The 25630-nt window shown below is 46.3% G+C and overlaps 1 protein-coding gene across 7 annotated transcripts in view; it reads left to right on the top strand.

Moving 5' to 3' along the window:
* Positions 1-25630, top strand: part of Mgtor (nuclear basket protein megator) — a 905575-nt gene that overhangs the window by 273678 nt on the left and 606267 nt on the right. For all 7 annotated transcript variants that reach the window (XR_012884775.1, XM_075868440.1, XM_075868441.1 and 4 more), the window contains exons 36-39: positions 1718-1813; positions 2350-2431; positions 7086-7225; positions 15007-15122. Coding sequence is in view for 6 of the 7 variants with exons in the window: in XM_075868440.1 (XP_075724555.1) it covers positions 1718-1813; positions 2350-2431; positions 7086-7225; positions 15007-15122 (434 nt within the window). In the remaining variant the exon portion in view is untranslated. The remainder of the gene's footprint in view (positions 1-1717; positions 1814-2349; positions 2432-7085; positions 7226-15006; positions 15123-25630) is intronic.

Here is a 25630-nt window from a genome sequence, read left to right as displayed (position 1 = left end):
TGTTGCAAAAAAATAATTTGAAAACGCAGCTCCCTTCACCAGACATTAGGCTGTGCGTACAATAATTACCAACTATTTTTGTCACTTTGTAAATCCTCCAGCCCCTCCACGAGGTGCAATGAAGAAATGATTTATCTCTCATTAAGTTTTTGTGGTATCGCCTCGAAATTTTTACGGAAGTATTGTGAAGCCATGCTTAGTGTCAGTGCATATTTTTTATCAATATCCAGTCTGAAACCAGAAAATTCGTATTGAAAGGCACGAGACGTGGCAATGAAAATTGTAAATGTGGTCAAAATTGTTGGTTTGTCAATTAATATTTTTCTGTTATACTGAGACCATGTTTTACATCATAGTGTGATTTTAAACCAGAATAAGTATTAGAAATTGGGAAACATGCATTTTACTGGTGGGCTGTCGTCAAGAGCTATGTAAAAATTGAACATAGCAGAATGCGAATTTGCAGCTTCCTTTGACACAGTGCCACCATATTGGTATCATCATAAAAAGAACAGATTGGAGCTCAAGATAGCCACAAAGATGAATTTTTTCAATGAAAAATAAAGCCAGCTTCCTTCCAAATTCTGTTTAACAGCTTCTAGCTCCACTTTTTTTTAGCTCCATTTTCTCAGCTGTCATTTTTTGAGCAGTTGCTGTCAGTCATCCCTGTGTCATTTCACAACTAATTATGCGTTAGCCATTCCATTTTATGCAGCTTCATAAATAACAAAGAGAATTTTCATTACCACGTCCCCTTAAGCAGGTGCACCAACATTCAGGACGTCTACCTCATTAACGCAGCCGGTGACCATTGCTTGACGCCGGTGACCACTGCCATGAACGCTGCCACTGACCATGACTAGCAGTGCTAAACAGCCGGTTCCTCAACGCACACGTCAGAGACATTGGAGCATGGTCCCATGCTAAAAGCAGACGCGCGTTGTCTCGCGGAAACGTGGAACACTGCAAAACCGACAATCAGAGGCTACAAAGTGATGGCTACAACCACTGCTGCGGAGATGCAGTCGTTGCCGCTGTGAGAGGGCAGTCGCTTTGCACCGCGGCGCCGCTTCTCGGTCATGTGACCCGCTGGCTGTGTGAGGACGGCTCTCTCGGCCGCGCGAGGCGTGGCTTCAAGGTCGGCGCGGGAGTTTTGAAATAGCCACGCCGAACGAGTGTCAAACTCCGCAGAAAACGATATACTCAACACCCTACGGTCGTTTTTTTTTTTCTTTGATAAACTATTTGATAGACTAATTTAGTTCCTTATATCCATTCACCGGTGAATTTTACTTCCTTACAACGAGGTTGAAAATGCATGGTCCTCAATGAAGCTTTCAAAGGGAATTTCATTTACTTTGTTATATCCATTATTTTTTATGTCCTGTTACGCTATAACGAGGTTTGAGTGTAATAAGGTTTTTCAATGCCTCTAGGATCGGAGACAGTGTAAACCTTCTGCCACTCACTTTTTTTGGTCTGAGATCAGCCTGCCGATCAATTATGTCATGTGATGCCGCAGTGGCGTCATGATGGTGTCATACAAGGACATCATCAAGTCATGTTTTGTTGCATCTCTCATGTCGGTGCCGCCAAAGTTAGATGCCGACACCGATCGTTTTTCTTGTTTGATGAGGCATCTAAGGCTTTTGTCTTAATAAACACATGTGGCAATACGATGTTTCGGTTCATACTTTTTTTCAACTACCTTTTGCAGAGACAGACTCTGGCGTAGAACTTGTGGTGCCAACCAGCACGGTGTCAGTCACCCTCACACCGTCGGCACAACCAGCCGAGCCCAGCACTGTGGCTGGTTCGTATAAAATCATTTGCATATTGGTGTAGTCATTGCTGCTTGTTTGGAGTGCTCTTTCAAAAGGTGTCTTAATTCATTTGGATGCTGCTACGTCGGGCAAAGTCTCAGTAGTGGTGCCTAATAACCAATGATGACAGCAAGTGATTCAGTGTAGCAAGTAATTCAGTGTAGCCAGTGCTAAAATTTCACAACGTTTTGTCCCACATGACTATTCTTTGCATCATCGGGCACACTAAAGAAAAGTGGCTTCATGAAAGTGTTGCTTTAAGAAATCGTGTTGTGCTGCCTGATTACATTTTTTTTCTACCTTTTAAAGGTCCACCACATTCGTTTGGTATCAAGAAGGGCAGTACGCTCTCTATTATGAAAGTGCTGATAATTCATATTTTTGGTGCATTCAAGCCAATTTAAAATTTTTTGGTTATCAAAAATGTTCTCAAAAGTCATGCATTATGGATGTTTCTTGTGTCCGAGTTTGACTGTATCCCATGATTGGCATTATGAAATGTGTTGCATTGTGTTGTTTTCTGCAGCGCCAGATGAGGGTCCATCTTCGGTCTCTGGAGCAGCCGGGGCACTCAAGCGGCCCCGGGATGTGGACCAGGAGCCGTCTAGGTGAAAAAATGTCTCGTGTTTATTCGGTCAGAAACCCACGAGGCATGCTTTGTCAATGGCATACATACGAATGCAGGTTGTATTTGGCAGTCCTATGGATAGGCTTGTGCTACTACTCAAACAAATAATGCAGTATTCGAATTTCCTTCGAATCAAATTTAAATGATTGAAAATTTCTAAGTATACGAAACGAACAAATAAATGTACACAAATCTGCGTGCAACTTATTGTAAAGGTGGCTTCGTTGCAGTAGAGAGGTGCTGAGCAGTGAAAACAAGTATTTAGAAGAAATTCGCATTGTCGTAAAACCCTACTTCAAGGTTAAATAAACATATCACCTTCACATCGTTTCATCATTCTTTAAGTTTAAAAACTTGTTATGTCGACTTATGTATGCTCTCAGTATCGCCAATTTTAATACGTAGCATATTTTGTAGGTTATAAACACCATTCTACTAAAAGTCAAATCCTGTAACTATTAAAGTTGTTTTCACTTCCTATGATGCAAAAATCGCGATTTACACAGGCATTGTTTCAGTTTAAAAATATTGTGCAGGTTAGTTTGATCATGACTTGTAAGCCTCTTTTTTTCATATGGGATATTTATACTATTTTAATTTGATTCGAAATTATTCAACCAAAATCACTATTCGCTTCAAACTAAAAGTTTGCTATTTGCACATGCCTACATATGGATGTTTGACTGTAGAGCGGATGTTGCCTTGGGAAGAGATGTGCTTTTTCATTTAAAAAGAAAAAATTGGTGTGCTTTCTCAAGGTATGTATGACGTAATTGTATTGGTCTATGAACATGTGTGTAACATTTACTGTGTTGGTCATTTGATTCTTGCATCAGCATGCTGCTAATTTCAGCCGATTGGTTGGTGCATGTTAGGCTATCCAGTGAAAAACGTTCATGACAAAATATTGTACTTGGGATTGGCAAAGCTAATGTTAGCATTGCTGAGGTCTAGCTTAAGGGGCATAATAAGTGCTTTAGCCAGCGCTGAGTTTTCTTGCAGATGACATCATTGAAAACTGTCACCTTAACTTGTACAGTAGACTCTTAGCAAATCGAATTGCTGCTTAAATGGAACTTCCGCCAATATGATTCGTCTCAGACTTGAACTCTGCATCATCTTTTAGTACAGTGGTTCTCAGTCATGGATGTGTCAGGGACCCCTTGTTGTTTGGCAGAAGTGATGGGGGACCCCTTGCAGTAGAGGGAAGGGAGGGAGGGGAGGGGGTATGTAGGTAAATTAACCCAATTGGAGCATGAAACAGAGGCCTTTTATTGCTACCGAAAACATCAATAAACGTGCCACATTGCTTCATTTTGGACAGTTTATCAATACGTGGCACAGTCACGCTTAAAGAAAAGTGAGGGTTTCGCAGATCATAAAAATAGCTTCACTCCCATTTGAAAACTACTGTCTTAGTAAATGAAACTCCGGGTACCTTCATGTTCCATTCAATAAGCCTGCTGTATCTTTATCTTTCAAGCATATTCTCTTGTTGCGCCCGCTTTGGTTTAAGTGTGGAAGTAGTTGAACAGAGTTCATGCATTTTATCATTACTTACTTATGCAGCAGAAATCTGGAGGCGCGCAAAAAAGGTTCAACTTAAATTGACGCAGCGAGCAATGCGAACAGATAGGTGTAACCTTATCATCATCATCAGCCTGACTACGTCCACTGCAGGACAAAGGCCTCTCTCATCTTCCGCCAGTTAACCCGGGTTTGTGCTTGCTGCTGCCAATTTATACCCGCAAACTTCTTAATCTCATCTGCCCACCTAACCTTATGTCTCCCTCTATAACCCGCTTGCCTTCTCTGTGAATCCAGTTAGTTATCCTTAACGACCAGCGGTTATCCTGTCTACGCGCTACATGCCCAGCCCATGTCCATTTCTTCTTCTTGACTTCAGCTATGATATCCTTAACCCCCGTTTGTTCCCTAATCTACTCTGCTCTCTTCTTGTCTCTTAAGGTTACACCTACCATTTTTGTTTCCATTGCTCGCTGTGTCGTCCTCAATTTAAGCTGAACCCTCTTTGTAAGTCTCCAGGTTTCTGCTCTGTAGCTAAGTGCCGGTAAGATACTGCTGTTATATACCCTCCTCTTGAGGGATAGTGGCAATCTACCTGTCATAATTTGAGAGTGATTGCCAAATGTGCTCCACCCCATTCTTATTCTTCTAGTAGTTACTTCAGTCTCGTTGTTCGGCTCCGCGGTTATTACCTGCCCTAAGTAGACATAGTCTTTTACATAAACATAGTCGGTGTAACCTTAAGAGGCAGGAAAAGAGCAGAGGGAAAAAATGGCGGGGTTAAAGATATTATACTTGAATGGAAGAATGTAGTCTTGCGAAAATATTTCAATGCTTTCAATGAATAGTAGAGTATTCCAATTCGCTTCGATTCGAATTTAAGTTAATGAAGATTTCCAAGTATGAACAAATAGGCGTACAATAATCTATTTGTAATTTTTTGTAAAGGTTGTTTTACTGCAGTGTAGGTGTGCTGAGCCGTGAAAGAACGTTTTTGAGAATAGTCAGAAAATGCTGTCGATCAGTAGTTGAGGCTACCGAGAACACGCGAGCCTATTATTGCAGGAACACGTGAGCCTATTATTACAGCGCAGCATGTGGCCTGGAATTCACAATAAATCCTCAAATTCAGCTAAGAATTGCTCTCTTCCCTCGGCGAATGATGCCACAAGATCAAGAATCACATGTCACAGGCATTGGCTGGCTTGAGCATGATGCGCTCGGTCGTTACTGGAGCCGCCGCAGGGGACTGCGACTTGTCCACACATACGTGCACGATCACACTGAAAAGCCATGTATTAAAAAACAAAACAAAAAGAAAAAGTGCTCAAGGTCAAGAGGCGTGCATAGCGTATTTTCTTCCCCCACTGTGCCATACCTCCCCGCTTAGTTTTCAGCGCTGTCGTCGGTATGAGAAGAGATAATGAAATTACAGCATGTGACAAATCTTTACAACAACGCTCGTACTGGATGGGTTCTAAAATTTTTGCGACGGCGAATTCGTGATACAATAAGCTTTTTTAGTGAATCCATTCCATGGCTCGAGCAAAAAGTATTACAGGGCCCCTTTAAATAAACATATTACCTTCAAATTGATTCGTCATTTTTTTAACCTTAAAAGTTTGTCATGGCGGTTTATATGCTCTAAGTATAAATTCTAAAATGTTACGCCTTTCACTGATTATCACTTGCATTCTACCAAAAGTGAAATCCTGCTACTACTCAAAGCTGCTTCGACTTCCTTTGAACAACAACAAAAAAAAATAACATTTTTCTAGAGGCCTTATTCAAATTTTAAAGAAGTATTGTGCTGGTTACTTAGGTCATGACAAATATGCCCTTTCTTTTATGCCATATATGCTATTCAAATTCTATTCGAAATTATTAAAGGAAAATGACTACCATATTTACTCGCACAATCCTCGCACTTTTCTTGGCGCAATACCGATGCAAAGTTGGGAAGGTGCGAGAATTACGCGGGAAAAACTTTCCAACATACAGAGCGAAAAAAAAAAAAGAAGTGGCCGCAAATCAGGATTCTCCCACCAGCATCTAACAACAAGCTTTGAAAAGTACTAATTAAAATTGACCTCAACAATAAAAGCAGAGGTTCAACCTGAGGCAAGATTTATTCGAGACACAAAAAGTGCAATCAAATAGTCGGGAATCGGAATACCATACGCGAAGCTTGTGGGCGTTGTGGGCGTGGCAGTAGTGTTCGTTGCTCAACAGGAGCCCTCAAAAGGTAAGCGTAGGGTGTCAGTATTGGGCTGATGGTTATTTAACAGATTCATCTGCAGTTTCCTTCTGAAGAAATAAAGTTTACCATTACTCTAAGTCTTAAGCACACGGCAAGCCCAACGCGTCTTGGTGGCTCTCAGCTGCCGTCACCAGTAGCGAACACAAAAATCGTCAACTCCGAAGGGCCTACCGCGGCCCTGTTGCCATTGTTTGGTGCACGATCAATCACTTTCAACTTGAAAGCAGCTGTGTAGCTTCAGTATCGCCCCATAACGTGACAAGATTACCGACGCAACATACAAAACACGCCACAGCGCACACTTGCTGCTTTGGCTTGGCTTGGCTTGAATTGAATCTTTGTGCAGTAATAGTACGCTTGATGCTTATGAGATGGCGCGCGCTATCATTGTCAGTGGCTGGAACGAGCAGACGACATTATTGCGGCAGTTTTCGGGGGTGCGATAATTACTCGAGGAAAAAAAGGAAATCGTATTTTTGTTCGGCGATGTGGGGATGCGAGAATTATGCTAGTGCGAGGATTACATAAGTAAATACGGTATTCACTTCAAATTCGCTTCAAACTTAAAATTCACTATTTGCACAAGCCTAGAAGAATGAACATAAGCCGGGCACGTAGCTTGTAGTCAGGATAAACTCCAGTCATTATTCAGGGTAACTGACTGGTTTCTAAAAGAAGGCAAATGCGTGAGAGGGAAGCAGAAAGTTCAGTGAACAGATGAGATTAAGATGTTTGCAGGTATAATGTGGCGGCAGAGAGCACAGGACGAGGTTTAGAGGCAGAACATGGGAGAGGCCATTGTCCTGTAGTGGCTGTAGTCAGGCTGATGATGATGGTGTTTATGCAGTTCGGATACGCAAAGCAGCCTGGGTTCAACCGCACACCGATCTGAGTCTCCGCTCTCCAAAAAGCTCAAACCATCCATGAGCACAGCCGAGGTCATCTGCACTCAGGAGGCATCCCCATTGGTTGAGCCAATTGAGGAAGGTGGGTGTCTTTTCAGCTCGCCTGCTGTCTTGTTAAAGACTCTTGTCTAATTAATTATCGCGAAGTTTTGGGTGCAAAGAGAATAGACTATTTCTTTGTATTTCACAAATAGTTTTCAAATACATTCGAGCAGAGTGACTGAAAAGAGGTTGCAGAAGGTCTTTCAGCATATTCTTATTAATTAGCAGCATAAAGGCGTTTCTTTTGGTTGGGTTGGGAAGTGCTGGAGCAGTGATGTTCTGCAGTTTTCTTATCAAGTACGAGGCAATGCAAAGGAGAAATTGTGTTTATTGACATGATTTTATGCAATCGGTGTAGTGTTCACAACACTTTACACATGAAGAAAAAGGACTCTAACTAGGCATGTGTGGAAATTCGAATGCTTCCAAAAATATAAATAAGTAATGCGATATTTGAATTGGCTTTGACACAAATTGAAATTACTATAAGTTTTGAAGTATTGCAAATGAGTAAATAGGTGTATAATAATTTGCGTGTAACTCCCTGTAAAGATTATTTCACTGTAGGAGATGTGTGCAACGCTGTAAAAAATTTTTACCAACTCGCTCAATTCGTCCCATTCATCTGTCTATGTGTACCGTATTTTCTCGCACAATCCTCGCACTGTTTTTGGCGGAAAACGAGTGCAAAGTTGGGGGGTGCGAGAATTACGCGCAGAAAACTTTCCACGAAAACCTACAGAGCAAAAAAAAACGATGTGGCTGCAAATCAGGATTCTCACCCCAGCAACTAACAGCAAGCTTTGAGAAGTACTAATTAAAATTGACCTCAACAATAAAAGCAGAGGTTCAACACAAGGCAAGATTTATTCGAGACACAAAAAGTGCAATTAAATAGTTGGGAATTGGAATACCATACGCAAAGCTTGTGTGTGTTGTGGGCGTAGCAGTAGCGTTCATCGCTCAACAGGAGCCCTCAAAAGGTAAGCTTAGTGTGTCAGTATTGGGCTGATGGTTATTTAACGGAATCATCTGCAGTTTCCTTCTGAAGAAATAAAGTTTACCCTCTATCTCAGTCTTAAGCACACGGCAGGCCCAACGCATCTTGGTGGCTTTCAGCTGCCGTCACCAGTAGCGAACACAAAAATCGTCGACTCCGAAGGGACTACTGGCGGCCCTGTTGCCATTGTTTGGTGCACGATCAATCACTTTCAACCTGAAAGCAGCCGTGTAGCTTCAGTATCGCCCCATAACATGACAAAATTACCGACACAATGTACAAAACACGCCGCAAGGTGCTCTGCCGCTTTAGCTTGGCTTGGATTGGATTGAATCTCCGTGCAATTATAGTATGCCTGATGCTTAAGAGATGGCGCCAGATGGCGTGCACTATCATCATCAACAGCTGGAATGAGTAGACGACATTATTACAGTGATTTTCGGGGGTGCGATAATTACTCGAGGAAAGAAAAAAATATTTTTGTTGGGCGATGGGGGGGGGGGTGCGAGGATTATGCAAGTGCGAGAATTACGCGAGTAAATACGGTATATTAACTCGCATGTAATCCCCTGTAAAGGTGTTTGTCTGCAGCCAAATGGTGCCAAACAGTAAAAACATCTATTTAGGAAAACTTTGCACTGCCGTGAGGCTTTACTTTCAGGGGTAACGCGCGTCTTAGAATGGTGAAAAATGGCCAAAAAGTCGATTTTGAGAAAATGCGATATTTGAAATTTTTAGACCTATAAGCACGTGTCCTCAAATTGTGAACGCTGAATTCGATCAGTAAATGGATTAAAATTGATTATGAAGTCTCCACGGGAGCCGCAAAACAACCCACGGCAGGGCAAATTCGTTCAAACTTGCCGCGCACGCCGCCGTCGAGGCAGTCGGCCGATCGCTGCCATCATGGGCCTGTTTTGAAGCTGATTCCTTTGCGCGAATTTTGCCACCCTTCAAAATGGCGTCGCTTAAACAGAACGGCTGCCCTCGCCCCTTTTCTGGAGCCCCCTTCCGGGCCGCTAATTGGCTGGAGCGAGCGCGCACCAGGCGAGCCCCCGTTCCTCCCTTCCCATTGGCTGATGCGGCCAAAGTTGCCCGCGCTTTTTTTTTTTGTATATTGTTCGTCGGTCGCCGGTTCTCGTTCGCGCACATTGTTCGTCTGCTTCCCGCACGTGCCTGCTTGTGCTACGCGACCGACGCACCGACTTTCCGTCTTTTGCCGGCATGATTGGAGACGCTCGTCTAAAGAAGAAGACGCACCAAGCGTATAGCAAGAAACGGAAGCGCCCGTGGAACGCCCGCCAGAAAAAAAAGCAGCCGACAACGTGCAGCCGATTTCGCCCGATGCCGCCGAAGCGGCGCATTCCGACGACGGCGCGCAGCCGCGGCCGCTTGTGTCTGAAGCGGTGCACTCTCCTGTGCCTTGCAGCAGCACCTCATCGGATTGTGTCGTCGTCGGATCGTCATCTTGCACTTCCAGCAGCATCCTAGACCGCATTGACACGGCGTTTTATTCGGCGGACGAGTTGGCTGAGTGTGCGAGAAATGCAGCGGGCTTGAAGGCATCACTCGCATCGCAGTGCACGACGGAACGTAAGTTCGAGTTACTAGATATTGATCTGGAGGATGGTGGCAAAGAAAACGAGACAGAATTTGTTATTGTTGATCTGGCGACGATACGCTCGTTATTTGGACTTGTCGCACGCCCAGAATGCGGTGAAAGAAGCGTCACTATTTCAAAGGCCAAGGAGGAATACTGGTTGTGTTCGAAGCTCATAGTCACATGCGGCAGTTGTGACTTTCGCGAAGAGCGTTTTTCGTCCCCACGTATAGCCGACGAGACCGACGCCAAAATAAGGCCGTTTGAAGTTAATATGCGTGCCATGAAGGCCATCAACAGTATCGACAAGGGGGCAACAGCTCTGTCGGACTTCTTTGCCGGGATGAATATTTCGCATCGAGGGCTTCACCACAAGAGTTACCAAAGCCACATGAATAAAATGAAAGAAGCCTGCTGTGCCACTGTTGCCGAATACGAAGCGGCGAGCGTTGCTCGCGTCAAGGAGCTCTATGCGGAGTTCGGCAACGCGCCCGGAAACGTCGACGTCATTTATGACGGCAGCTGGCTTACGCGTGGACATAGCTCGCATATATGTGTTGGCTGCATTGTTGAGATGTATAGTGACCTTGTGATAGACCATATCGTGCTATTGAACTTTTGCCTGGCTTGCACCACAGGACCCAAGGAAGGAGAAGCAGGACATTCTGCCTGGCCCATTCGGCATGCCCCTCTGTGCCAGAAGAATGTTGATTGTAATGCTGGCGAGATGGAAGTGGAGGTAGCACTACGCTTGTTTGAGTGGTCACTTAAAAGCACAAGCTTCGTTATACGAAAGAAATTTATGTAGCGCGAGGTGAAAAAACTAACACAGAAAAGAATAGACTGAGAAGACAGAGCGCTAAATTTATGTAGCGCGAGGCGAAAAAACGAACACAGGAAAGAATAGACTGAGAAGATAGAGCGCTACATAAATTTCTTTCAAATGTTTCACCAACAAGCCCACATCGCCACCCATTTCGTTATACGACAATGCTGTCGAACGGCGACAGCAGGACATTCCATGCACTCACAGAAAAAGAGGTGTACGGCTTCGTAAAGGTGGCCAAAAAGGACTGCGCAAATCATGTACACAAGCGTATGGGAGCTGCCTTACGTACCCTTGTAGAGAAAAAAAAAAAGCTTAAGGTGGCTCACTTGGTGGAAAGGGCAGACTTACGCACGAAAAGATAAAGATCACCTCATACTATGGCTACGCATTGAGAAGCCACAGGAACGATGTTCCAGGTATGCAGAAGGCTGTTCTAGCAACTTTGAACCACATGTCTTCAACTGACGAGGCACCAAAGCATGACCTTTGCCCTGAAGGCCCTGAATCCTGGTGCAAATTTCAGAGACCTCTTGCGAAAAATGAAAAGCCGCCACCACACAAGGACAGCCTGCCTGATTTCGTAATTGAGGCATTGGAGCCTGTGTTTAGGCGGCTGAGCGACAATGCCCTCTTGGAAAGGTGCAGCGATGGGATCACCCAGAACCCAAGTGAGAGCCTGCACGATATGATTTGGCAGCAGGCCCCCAAAACTCAGCATGCATCCTTGCTGAGCATTAAAAGGGCAGTTGCCGAAGCCATCAGCTGTTTCAACCAAGGCACAACCAAGAGCAACGTGGAAATTGCCGAGAAGCTGGGCTACAGTGCTGGCAATAACTTGGTGCGTCGCAGCCTTGAGAAGGACAAGGGCAGGCTGCGAAAATCGCGAAGAGAGCATCTCGATAGCAGTTTAATAAGAGAAAGACTTTCAAAGCGTCACAAGCCAGCAGGGGACTCTGCTTACAGCCCTAGTCTGCTGTAAACAGTCATGATGGCAAATAGCGAGAATTTTTGCAAAAATAAATATTCTTGGTTTTAGACCCAAACATTGTGTAAATCTATTGTCTATCCAAGGACAACATTATTACATGATTTTTTTGTGTTCCTTTCACTTGCAAGGCATTGGAACGACAACAAAGTAAAAAAATAATTGTTTTCATGCTGAGTCAATCACTATTTCATAGTTCTAGAACATGGGTGCACGTTAAAGAACCCCAGGTGGTCAAAATTTCCGGAGCCCTCCACTACGGCGTCTCTCATAATCACATGGTGGTTTTGGGACGTTAAACCCCACAAATCAATCATTATAGTTCTAGAACAAGCTGTGAGCAGTATTCTGTGTGGGTACAATGAAATTTAGCGTGGCCATTTATCCTATAATATAGAGCTACAGAATGATGTCATTAATATCGCTGTAGCTTTACTTTAGCAAAAGTTAAAGTTGCTAGAAACTTCAAACGCGTTTTTCTCAATTCGATGTTTTTGCACATTGCACTCGGCCTTACAGGGCTTTTTCCTATGTTAAACTTGAGTGAATGCGACAAAGTTGGTATCATTTTATTCGTCTTGACATGATCTAGGGGGTGATGCTATTTCTATTTCTCTAGCATCACTTCAAAAATTACCATTGAAGATTTTAGTGAGAGAAATTTATGGTAGTATAGTGACCATAAGTGATCGTCTGTTTTCTTGCTTATAAAAAGCCTTCAAATGGATAAAAATAGCATCACCCCCTACAGCAAGTCTCCAGCATTGAGATTATGCGTTCACTTTTTGAATTTAGCAAGAATAAATTGCCAAGAAGTCCCGTAAGCAGTATGCAATCAATTAAGATTCAGACCGTCATATTTTCTAAACCACTTGAAATATTAAGAAACAAATTAGAGATTTGAAATCAGCATGAAAAACTAGCTTAAGTAGTGAAGCTTGGTTAAGATTGAGCAAAAAATTTGAAAAAAATTTAGAACCCACGTCCCCCCTTAAAGTTAAATTAACGTATTACCCTGTGGGGTCTGAATATGGTGAGCGCCACGCATTTGGAGTGAACGGACACAGTAGACACGATCGGAACGAAATAAACAACACATTTATTTAACTACTTTTAGAACGGTGATATCACCAGCTAAAATAAATACATCAATTGTGATCAACATGCTAAAACAACCTTACACAATTTTACACAGCACTCAACAACATTACAAACACAAGAACACACTCAAGGCAGCATCGTCAACGCTTGACTCACGCGCGGGCTCGCGACCAACGACCCGCAGCGCTGTCCTCACAGGCACACCGCGAGATACAACCGCTTGCTCCCTCTGCCACACGCAAAGAAAGCCCGCTCATATCTCGGGCGCCACCAACCAAGCCTGCCGTCAGGTCAGTCCCGGTGCTAAGCACTAACTGTGATGGTGATCGTGGCGATAACAAATGCTCACTGGCACAACGCCACCGACCGCTTGGGAGTTGTGTACCCAAAATGCGGTCTATGCATGAGACATGTGTGCCATGAGACGCTAACTACTTTACTGGGAGTGTTAGCACCCCCACATTTCCCCAATCTAATTCAAACTATATCCCGAAAAGAACAAAGAAAAAAACCAGCTACACAAGCTCTAACAAAAGATGACAACATATGTCTCTAAAGAATGTTTGTGCACCACGATAGCGACGCCAGTTGACGCTGCTGCACTGTCTGGCTCGAGGACTTTACCTCAGTATCAGTACTGTAACGGCAACGTTGCTGTCGGCGTGAGAAACTTTCACATGCACCCACACGTTTTCTGGTTGCGACCAGCACTCACGAGGGCGCTGGACTGCAGGCAGTTGCACACGTCCCAGGCATGTCTATTGCTCGATGTCTCAACCGCATTCCTGGCCAGCGGCACTGACGATGTGCAGAAGACAGCCAGTCGTGGGTTACATCACTCCCGTTGCGTACATTCAAAACACTCAAAAGAACAATGCAGTAGGTCAAAGAGGAGGGAGCTTTGGGCTCCTCGCCCACGTAATACGATGGTCAGTACTGCAAGCTAATACAGTCGACTCCCGTTAATACGAAGTTCACGGGAACCGCAAAAAACTTCGAATTAAACGAATTTCGAATTAAGCAAAAAGCACTAAAAACGGCACTTTTATTAGTTTAAAAGCGCAACAGTTTTTAGGAAAAATAGTCTGTCATCATCTTCTGCTTGCCGAATCTGGCTGCGGCTAGCAAGTTTTGTAAGGAATACACGTGTCGAAGTGCTTCTTTGGCGTTGTGTTCTCCAACAAAAAACCGCTGCGCAAAAGCAAGACTCGCAGCTACATCGGCAGCCCTCGGTGGTGGCTCATTTCCGATGTCGTCGTCATCATCGTCATTTTCAGGAATGCAGTCATGGGGCCGAACCATCTGCACGATTTCGCTGTCCGTTAGTGGACCGCATGTTTCGACGTTGCTGTCCACAGCGACATACTCGTCAAAACGGACGTCACCGAGAGCGGTGCGAAAGCTACCGTCGTCGAGCTCATTTGTTTGCACTTCCACTGGCGCACAAGGAGAAGCATCCCCCGAGTTTTCCATGAAACCACAGGCCCGGAAACAATTGGCAATGGTTTCTTCTTTCATGCGGGTCCAAGCTCGCGCTAGCATGTTGATAGCACTAAGCAAACTCACCTCGTATTGCGACGAGTTGTCCATGCACAAAAGCATGCGCTCGACGAGATGCTGCCTATACAATACCTTCACATTTTTTATTATGCCCTGGTCCATGGGCTGCAACACGGACGTCGTGTTTGCAGGCAGCTACACAAGACGGATGGCACTCAAGGCAGGTACGTTCATGTGGGCACTACATTGGTCCACAAGGAACAACACCTTACGGCTTGATTGCGCGAACTTGCGGTTGAGTTTGGTGATCCTATAGCTGAAGTTCAAGATGACGTCCTGTGCTCAGGTAGTGATGAGATGGTGTGTGATTTCGAGCTCATTTCAGTGCTGCAAGAGCATTGACAGTGCAGCAAGAAATGCTGTCATCCTGTTGCAGCGCTACTTTGAACACGATGGTGGCACAGAGTTCCTGCGCAGACTTTCAGCAATGCATGCCTACTATGTGAGAAAGTACTTGAACAAGGCCGTTTAAGTTCCGTTTAAGAAGAGTCTACTATATATACAATGTGGCTGTGGTGATCTGACTGCTTGAGTGGAATAAAAATGCATGCATTCGTTTTTCGGGCAGCTTGGTTTTCAGACGATTTTGCAGTCCCTAGGAAGTAAGAAAAATCAGACATTTACTGTATTTGCCTTCAGGACCTTTAGTGCCAGTCAAGCAGGACAGCAAAAACATTTGAAAATCATTTGCAAGTTTGAATATTCACTCACCCCAAACTTTTCTTTTCTTTTTTTTTTTTTTTCAGGTGTGTCTAGTTCTCTCACTGGAACCAGTGCAGAAGAGCCACAGCAGTCCAGTGCCGCGGATGATGTCATTGTCGTCGAGAGTGATGATGAGGTGATCGAAGAGGAGCTGCCAAAGGTTGGAACACATTTGTTGCATTATGTAGTTCTTCTCAACCCTTCTCCATTTCAAATAAACACAGCTCGTCCCTGCTGACTCTAAACCGTTTTGAAAGTGTAGGTTGCACCCTTGACAGGAAAGCAGTGCAAGTGCGCAAATAGTAGCTGTCGCAACTGGTAATCACATGTTCGCATACATCGCGAATTCCTTCACATTGTCATTCATTAGTTTCTTTATAGTTCCCAGAAAGAATGGGTAAGTCATGACGTGCTGACCATTGAGTTTTTTATAAGTACATTAGAGGGAACTCTGGCACTATTGTCTATGGAAGCTGCAAGGCATAGCGCTTCAATGAGCATGGAAATAATGGTTTGTACACCAATCATCCTAATTTTCTTACTTTCGGCTCTATTTGGCTTCGCATGGCCTAGCGCTGCTTTGTCACAAAACGACACTCGACACATGTTCAGCAGTTGCACTTCACCACATTAATGTTTTAGGCTCACCATTTCCGATCGGGTGACAAAGTTAAAAACTGCTTGTTCTTTTATTCGAAATGAAACCGTAACACTGCAACAGACAAACCCACAAGTGCATTGAAAGCCTGCAAACAGTAGACCAGGCAAAGCATGGTATGGCCCATGATTTCCATGGTGGTTGAATAATTGCAGTCCCCTCTAGTTAATTTTAGGACGCTGGCGTTGCGAGAAGCATGCACTATATTGCCCACGTGCCACTGCTTTGTTGCTGTGAAGCAATTTTGTTTTCCACGGGCACACATTTCAGTTGACCACAGGGCCACCTTGTTTTTCTTTTCCTTTTTTGCGCTGGAATTAGGAAGGCTCAGCTTCTTCAGCTGCCCCTCACTAGCATCGTTAAGCTGCATTGCCTTGTGGCTCTTGTAGCGAAATTGGGATCAGGAATGAGCATATGGCAGCCAAAGTTTTTGAATTGACTGGACCGGTGTTAACCGCCACTTCAAGTTATCCACTCAGACTTGCATTGAAAAATACCAGACCGCAGAAATGTTTCGAATCAAGCGGGATGTCTAAATACCTCAGTTCAAATAATTAGATTTTACTGTATAGTTAATATTAAGACCCAACACATTTTACAGTTTATACTTGCATACTACAAAAAGTCAAATCTTGCTACATTGAAATAGCGGTAGAACGAACCCCACATTGACGAACTTTTCAGATAATTGAACTTTAAAAAAATCCCACGCCGAATGCTAATAGTTCAAATGCAAAATTATTTCACTTATATATACTTTGAAATACCGAACTTTTCAGAATAACGAACACTAATTTAGCTCCGCGTTATATTTACAATGCCTCAGTACAACGAACTCATGTTCTGAAATTCGTAGCGACCACCGGAGCGATACGCTAGCAGACGACACAGCGAACAGGCGCCTTGCTTCTCAGAACACGCACGATGGTGCGGAAGGGGAAAAGAAACAAAACAAAAGATTGACTTCTTTTGTTTCTTTTTGTTAAAACACTGACGCTGCAGGTTTAGAAGTGCCAAGGCGAAGGGTGAGGGCAACACGGGAGGGCAAGTTCAACGAGGCAGAGTGGGAGTTGCATAGCAGGAAGCATGGGCGCAGAAAACCTAAGACAGTGAGGAAGCTGAAAACAAAACGCGAGGAATTTTCTGTTTTAGCTCTTTCTTTTCTTCAGAAAGACAATGACAGCCACACGCTTTTGGTCTTTCTTATCTTTGTCACTTCTACACGTGCTCCAGGAGGCCTTGTCAGTCGTGTTCATCTCTTTTCGGTGATTACTTGTCACGTCCGCAAAGCAAGTCGGCATTCGAGCTGCAGTGCGAAAAAGCGGAAGCAGTTTTCGCTAAGCGATAAAGTGGATCGCACCTCTGAATCGCACCACAAGAATGTGGATGAGCTGGAGGCCTTCGTGCTGCAAAATTTGTGCTGCACACGTCGAAAAAAAAAAAAAAGATCAGACTTCTTTAAATAAACGTGCATTTCTTAGTGTTCACTAGTGCATTTGTTTTTTTCTCGTGAAAAACGAGTTCAAAGACCCAACGTTTTAAAGGTAAGTCGTTTTGGTTGGTAGAAAGTAAGTATTTATGGTTAACTTTTGGGATTTCACTCTAACAGCCTTTCAAAATAACAAACGAATTGCCGCGGCCCCCTGAAGTTCATTATACAGATATTTTACTGTACGATTGAAAATTGTTCTCACTGCTTTTGCACCAGAAAGAGGGGCAGTTGCACAGTCCTCTCTTCAATTTTTTAAAAATATATTATGCAAATTAGTTGAGTTATAACAAATATGCCCGTTGTTCATTGTACAGTTAAACCTGCTTATTACAAACCTCCATATAACAAATTCATCGATATAACGAAGTTGTTCTATTCCCTGCCATTACTTCGTAGAAGCACTTGTATTTGCAACTTCTATGTAGAAGTAACAGATAGAGGAAACCATGATATAACAAATTTTCGCTGCGAACGATCTAAGAATTTCGCCCCAGATTTGGTCATTTTGGCATGAGCATGCGTCTTTTGCGGTTCACCTGTCGGGGATGAAGCGAGAGGCTGTGGTGGTGGCGTGCTCGTAACATGGCAAATCCCAGGCACACGGGTGTGCGCGAGGTGGGCAGGGGGGCCTTGCGCCCCACAAGCCAGCGTCGCTGCTGTTCTTGTTGCCGCGAACACATGCACGGATGTGCGCTCCCCCTCTAAGCCAAAAAAAAAAAATAAAACTACTTTTGTGTTGGCAGTGCCACGCTTTTAGTTCGCATAACATATGTGGGGCTGCACTGGATATGGAGGGCACTTTACCGAATAGTTTTCCGCAGTATCCGTGTCATACGCTCTTCCTTTTCAACACCGTGCGTACGTGCATGGTTTCACTGCGTGCGATTGGTGTGTCTCCCAACAACGGTTCAGTTTTGTCTTCTTTTTATTTTATTTTTATTTATTATTATTATTTTTTTTCATTGTGGACAACAGTGTTTGCATGGTTTCACTGCGTGCGCTTGGTGTGGCTCACAACGAGGGTTCATCTTTGTCTTTTTTTTTCTTTAATTTTATTTTGATTTATTTATTCATTGTGGACAACCGTGTCGTCACTACCGAAGGGATGTCAGATTAGGTGCTAATGGGAACTCTCCCGAGACAATTTCGACAACAGTGCTCGTACTTGGTACGAGAACAGAGAAGGCAATTTGTCAACATGGAGTGACTTTAAAAAGGGGAGGATTGACACATTTGCCAATATCAACTGGCGTGACCGTGCGCAGCATTTACTCGAGCTACGGGTTCAGCAAACCAATGAAACGGTCGCAGTGTTCGCTGAGGACATGGCCCGTCTCTTCCGTAGAGCTGATCCGCATATGACCGACGACAAAAAGTTACGCTACCTCATGTGCGGGGTTAAAGAGGAATTGTTCGCCGGACTTTTGCGGAACCCGCCAAGCACTGTGACAAACTTCATGAAAGAAGCTACGGCTATCAAGCGGGTGCTTCACCTGCGATGCCGACAATACGATCGCTTGTCCAGCAGTGCCCACATTCAAGTCGCCGCTACAACATCTGACAATCAAAGCTCGTTGCGCTGTTTGATACGAGAGATTGTTCGTGAAGAGCTGCTGAAGCTGCGGACTCTGGTCACGGAACCAGCCACAGTGTCTGTCGGTGAAGTCGTCTGTGAAGAAATACGCCAAGCGTTTTCAACAGCTGATCCTACTCACGATCAGCAAACCATGAGCTACGCAGCCGCGCTTCCCTGCCCGCCGCACATTGCGCCGTCGTACCGCCAGCCATCAGCAGCCGTTTCTTGGTTGCCACCGCAAGAATAGCCACCGCGCGCCCTGCCGTCGTGCCGCCGTACGAAATGCCGCCATGCGAAGAGCCGTATCCCAACGAGACGCGGCATTTTCCACATTACGAGCCGTTGAAGGGTCCATCGCTTCGTGAAACCGACACCTGGTGCACTGTAAATAGGCGTCCGCTTTGTTTTACCTGCGGAAGTATGAGCCACATTTACCATCATTGCTGGCACCGCATTGATACGTTTCGACCTCTTCGGCAATGTTCTGATGATCGACGCGCCAAGGACTATCCATCACGCTGGGATGCTGATTCTCAAGGACCACCTTGTCTCGGTCCCATTTTGACCTCTGTCGTGCCAACAATGACGACAGTGTGCCTGATTACCAGCCAGGTTTGGGACGTCGACCACGCTCTCCGTCTCCGGCATATTCGCCTTCATCGCGCCACCTCACTACAGCCGACGTCAGTGGAAGTAGGTCACCAAGTCCACGCGGGAGAAACTGAAGGCGGCGACCTCTGGGGGTGAGGTTGCAGGCCGTCAGGGCGACAAAAAAAGGCCCCTGTTACTCTTACCACTAGACAATTTAAAGCCGACTAGTTGTAACTCCGACGAAACTGTGACCACAGATCTTACCGTTTCTGTAGACAGACAGCAAGTAACAGCCTTAGTTGACACCAGTGCCGACTTTTCTTTCATAAGTGAAAATCTTGCCGTGCTCCTTAAAAAAGTAAAGACTACGTGGACGGGACCTTACCTGAGAACAGTAGGCGGCCAGCTGTTGATGCCTGTCGGAAGGTGTACAGCAAGAATCGACATCGGTGGCTCTTCTTTCGTTGCGACATTCGTCATCCTCACCTCATGTTGCAAAGTCCTGATCATAGGGATGGACTTCTTAAGTGAATATGGTGCCGTCATCAACATCCCGGACCGTTCAGTTGCGTTCCGCAAGAACCCTGATTTAGTTGACTGTTGAGATGCTATACATAACACTTTACGTATAATTGATGATGATGTGGTCGTCCTGCCACGGTGATGCTTCCGTGGAAGGGCACGAAGCATTTGACGGCAAAGGCTTTGCCGACCAAATTCGATCGCTGCTATTTAGACATGGCACTTCGGTCGCACGAGGTATTGTCCGTCTCATTGGTGGACGCACGAATTTACTTTTGACCAACTTTAGTGCTGAGCGCCAGCACCTTCCAAAAGGCACAGCTATCACTTCGTACGACAATATCGTAGAAATGTGAGGCAGTTTATGTTTGTCGGTATTGGACGAAGCGCCTAATCAAGAACCAGAACCCGTTCTCAATGTTGGCACCACTCTGTCATAGGACGACCGACAGAGACTTCTTCAGCTGCTAGCCGAATTCCGCGACTGCTTTTCATCGACGTCACGAGTTGGTCGAACATTTTTGACAAAGCATCGAATAATCACCGAGGACACAACGAGACCTATTCACCAAAACCTTTATCGTGTAGCTTGTGGTGTACACGTATCCCGAAGGAGTACGGCCACCAGCGTGGGTCCGGTCTTAGCGAGCCGCAGGGCACGCGTTAACCGTCGCCGTGGCGGGAAACACGATACTGCTCAAGTCGCAACACTTTATTGTGGCAACACCAAACGCAGTACAGCCCGTTGCAAAAAGGCGCGGCGGGAAAGCAAGTAGGCTTATCCACGCCACGGGCACAAAGTACTACACAGGGTGCCACGAGCACGTCTCCGCGGTAAAGGTAATCCACGGAGACACCGGAGCAAAGGCCCGGTTGCTCGAGCGAGGGCAAAGGCGCTCGCGTTGGCTTCGAAGGGAGACGGGTCGGCGTAGCTAGGCCACGCACTAGGACACCGTACTGCCCTTCGGCCGTGAGTACGCAGCGGGGCAACAAAAAATGAGCGTTCGCATCGGGCGCGAGGCGCCGTCAGCGAAGGCCGACGAGCCCCGAGCGACGGGACTCGACGGACGGAAAAGAATGCGTGGCTCACCGTATGAAGTGCCGGACTGTACTCACCGCTCCCGACGCAGCGCGCGAAAAACCTCTCGGGGCTCCCCGCGCGCGGCGCCACAGTCAACATCCGCTACCGGGTGAGGGAGTTAAACGTCACTCCGCCCTTCCCAGCGCGGCTGACAGCAAAGGAGGGCAGACATGTCGGGACATGAGAATTGCAGAAAAGGCGGGAAAGCCCGCGCAAAGGCAGCGGGCCAGCCTCAATTCCCACAAGCTCTAAAGGAACGCGAAGCCATATAACAACAAGTCGCGAAAATGCTTGATGATGACGTCATTCAACCGTCACAGAGCCCCTGGGCATCACCTGTAGTGCTAATAAAGAAAAAGGACACCACCCTGCGTTTTTGCGTCGACTACAGGACGCTGAATCGGGTGACCTAGAAAGACGTCTACCCACTCCCACGTATTGATAACTCCCTTGACAGACTTCGGCACGCTCGCTACTTTTCTTCCATAGACTTGAGGAGTGGATACCGGCAGATCGAGGTAGACCCAAGAGATCGAGAGAAAACCGCTTTTGTGACGCCAGATGGTTTATACGAATTTAAAGTCTTGCCTTTCGGTTTCTGCTCAGTGCCCACGACTTTTCAAAAGCCTATGGACACGGTACTTTCGGGATTTAAGTGGAAGACGTGCCTGGTCTATCTGGACGACATTATAGTGTTTTCGACCACTTTTTACGAGCATCTCAAAAGGCTGGAAGTTGTTTTACTTGCCATACGGTGCGCCGGCCTAACATTGAAACCAGAAGAGTGTCATTTCTGTTTTCATGAACTTCAGTTTCTCGGTCGTTGTCAGCATCGCAGGCGTCCGGCCCGATCCTGGAAAAATTGCCGTTGTCGCACAGTTCTCAGTACCCTCAAATAAGAAGGCTGTTAGACGCTTCCTGGGCCTTTGTGCCTATTATCACCGGTTTATCGTAGACTTCGCCCGCATCGCATCGCCACTAACTCGTCTCACAAGAGACGTTGTCTTTGAGTGGAACGAAGAACAGGAGGCTGCCTTTAATGACCTGCGTTAACGTCTTCAAATACCCCTGGTGCTTACCGTTTTCGACGAAGAAGCCCCGACGATGCTTCACACAGACGTTAACAATGTAGGTCTGGGGGCTGTGTTTCTGCAACGGCAAGAAAACACAGAAAGAGTGATCGCCTACGCAAGCCGAACGCTAACACGCGCAGAGGCTAACTATTCAACAACAGAGAAAAAATGCCTTGCCGTAGTATGGGCAGTAATGAAATTTCGCCCGTACTTGTATCGCCGGCACTTCGAAGTTTTTAGTGACCATCACTCCCTTTGCTGGTTAACTAATCTAAAAGATCTCACCGGCCGATTAGCGTGTTGGAGCCTAAGGCTGCAAGAGTTTGACATTACGGTCGCACACAAGTTGGGGAAGCAACATATGGACGCCGACTGCCTGTCCCAATCAACAATACAGTCAGCTTTCCTACCTGATGAGGATGAAACTGTATTTCTTGGGGTTCTTGATACGTCTACCATCGTCCAACAACAATGTGACGACCCTGAGTTGCTTGGTTTGATTAATTACTTGGAAGGGCGATCTCAGAGCACACACAGAGTTTTCGCAAGAGTATTGTCATTTTCCGTACGGAACAGCATTCTATACATAAAGAATTTTTCGTCGATCAGATCTCCCTACTTGCTTGCGGTCTTGGCAGCTCTCCGCACTGAAGTGCTTCAAGCTTGTCACAACGACGACTTCTGGTCACTTAGACTACAAGCGCACATTGGCGAGAGTTTAGCAAAGATATTACTGGCCAAGGCTCACTCCTGCCGTGAAGCAACACATTCGTACCTGTTTAGACTACCAGTGACGTAAGTCTCCTCCGACAAAACCAGCCGGCCTGCTGCAACCTGTTCAGGTCCCAAGTACACCATTCAACCAGATCGGAATGGATATCTTGGGTCCTTTTCCTACTTTTGCTACAGGCAACCGCTGTGTTATCGTTGCGACGGATTACCTTACCCGGTACGCCGAAACGAAGGCTATCCAAGGAAGCACAGCAGCGGAGGTAGCCAAATTTTTCATAGAAAATGTTGTACTGCCACATGGTGCACCATCCGTCATGATAACAGACCGCGGGCCTGCATTCACGGCGGCTCTTCTTGAGCCGGTCTTGATGTTAAGTGGAACGAGTCATCGAAAGACCACTGCCTACCACCCGCAGACGAACGGACTGACAGAGCGCCTGAACAAGACAATTGAAGATATGCTGTCGATATACATGGACGTTCGACATGAAAATTAGGATGAGATCTTGCTCTATATTACGTTTTCTTACAATACAGGCAAGCAAGAAGCTACTTGCATGACTCCATTCAGCCGTGTTCACAGACGGGAGTTACGGACAATGCTAGATGCTATGTTACCACATGAATGGGATGACAATGACACGGGCGCCGACAATTATACAGAACCCGCGGAAGAAGCCAGGCAGCTCGCACACTTGAGAATCCATCAGCAACAACATTACGACGCAGGTCACTACAATGCCCACTGGGAGCAGTAACCTACAAAGCTGGTGACCGAGTGTGGGTTTGGACATCCATACGAAGACGTGGACTGTTCGAGAAACTCTTAAGGGGAGACGCGGGTCGAAAAGTCGCGTTTTTTTTCCAAATTTCACCTTTTCTGTTTTTTGTTGCTTTATCATCTTTATACATTATATTTTGACATCTGAAAATATCACAGCGAAATAAGCATCAGAAGTCAGTGAAAAACGCGTCTGAGTGAGCGGCAGTGACGCGCGGCATCACGAAATTTACACAAAACGGGCTGCTGTTCGCGTGCTCGCGGGGCCGCGAAGAGAGCTGTCCGCCATATTGCGGCCGCTGGCTCGTGTAGAGTTGTCCTTACTCTCCACGATCCCGGTTCTTGAAGTCTCGTACGTTCACGAAAAATCTAAAAAAAAAGCAACAAAAACAGTCTTTTCCCGCCGTTTCAAACCGCGCGCCACTAACGCAGGGCCGCCATTGGCTGACAGCACCCGTGTTTTCTTGCCGTAGTTCGCTTCACTGTTTTCCGGAGTTATTTTTCGCTGTTTTCGCGCGATGGCAAGCCCGAAAAAGGCCGTTGCCGACCATCGGAAATACAGAAGTAAGAACAAGTTCAGAGGGAAGCGGCGGAGGACGTACAAGAAAGCCACCGCCAACGAAAATGTCCGCGACGGGCCAGCGGCCGGTAGGCCTAACATCGACCACGGCAACGTCGACCATGGCAACTGCGACGACGAGATCAACGCTGCAGTGAATTTTGTGAGTGCATCGCAGAAAAAGATCGCGTTATTCGAAAACGACGTCAGGCCGAATGCCGATCGTGCCGAAAGCGTAGTGCTGTGCGAGTTGGGTGCATTGACGGCCGTCGTCGCAGGCGCGGCATGCCCCGTTTGTCACGAGAGTAAACTCGCAGTTCGGGCACCGAATAAAAAGCGGAAAGGCCTTTCGGCGTTTCTGGAGCTACACTGCGAGAATGCGGAGTGCTCGGAGAGCATCCTTTCGTCCGCGTACTCGTCGAAGCGGGTCGCGTCAGATGGCGGCCGCGGTGCAAGCAGAAGCTACGACAGCGGGAGTTCGCGTGACGCCTTTGCCGTGAACCTGAAAGTGGTGCTTGCAGCGCGTGCCGTCGGTATCGGGCATGAGCAACTTTCACGATTTTGTGCAGTAGTTGGATTGCCAAACCCTATGCACCATAAGACCTTCCATGCTATCGGCAAAAAGATTCACAGTGCGGCAGTGAAGGCTGTCTGTGAAAACATGCAAAGGGCACGCAGCGTCACCAAAGAGGTGGCTGGTAACAGTGACGTGCCAGTCATGTTTGACGGCACATGGCAAAAAAGAGGCCACAAAAGCCACAATGGTGTGGGAACTGTAGTGTCCTTGGACACTGGTTTGTGCCTGGACTATGAAGTGCTTTCCAACTTCTGCCTGGCGTGCAGTTTGCATAACGACATGGGAGGCGATGAAGAAACATGGCAGGCGTTTCATCATCCCGTTTGTGAGAAGAATTGCGACTGTTCTTCGCATGCCATGGAGGCCGAAGCTGCAGTGCGCATTTGGCAGAGGACTGTGGACTATGAGACACCCCTGCGGTTCACCATCTTCCTAAGCGATGGAGACAGCAAGGCCTACAACGGGGTCTGTGATGCCAACGTGTACCCTGACACTCCAATTGAAAAAGAGGAGTGCACCAACCACGTGGCGAAACGTCTGGGCACCGGCCTGCGGAAGCTGCCAACGCCACTTCCACGAGGGGAGAAGCTGAAGGAGACCACCATCCAGAAGCTTCAAACTTACTTTCAGGTGGCCATTGTGAACAATCGGGGAAATGTCCACAAGATGTACACTGCCATATGGGCCTCATGTTTGCACTCGTGCTCAACAGACGGTGCTGGAAGTCACAAGTTCTGTCCTGCAGGCCCAGACTCGTGGTGCAAGCACCGACGTGCTGAGGCGCAGGGCCAGCCTGCACCGTGCCACACCCCCTCCTGACCAAGGCCCAGGGTTTGGCAGTCCTCCCAATCTACAAGCGTCTCACAGATGCGAAGCTGCTTGCCCGGTGCCTCCACGGCAAGACACAGAACGCGGCCGAGTCCCTGAACAGCAAAATATGGCTGCTGTGTCCAAAGACCCGGTTTGCTTCCCGGACTGCTGTGGAAACAGCCACAGCCATTGCAGTCCTGTGGTTCAACCGGGGCC

The sequence above is a fragment of the Rhipicephalus microplus genome, chromosome 7, assembly GCF_043290135.1.
Source record: "Rhipicephalus microplus isolate Deutch F79 chromosome 7, USDA_Rmic, whole genome shotgun sequence".
NCBI classification, from domain to species: Eukaryota; Metazoa; Arthropoda; class Arachnida; order Ixodida; family Ixodidae; genus Rhipicephalus; species Rhipicephalus microplus.
This window is presented reverse-complemented; position numbering and strand designations above follow the sequence as displayed.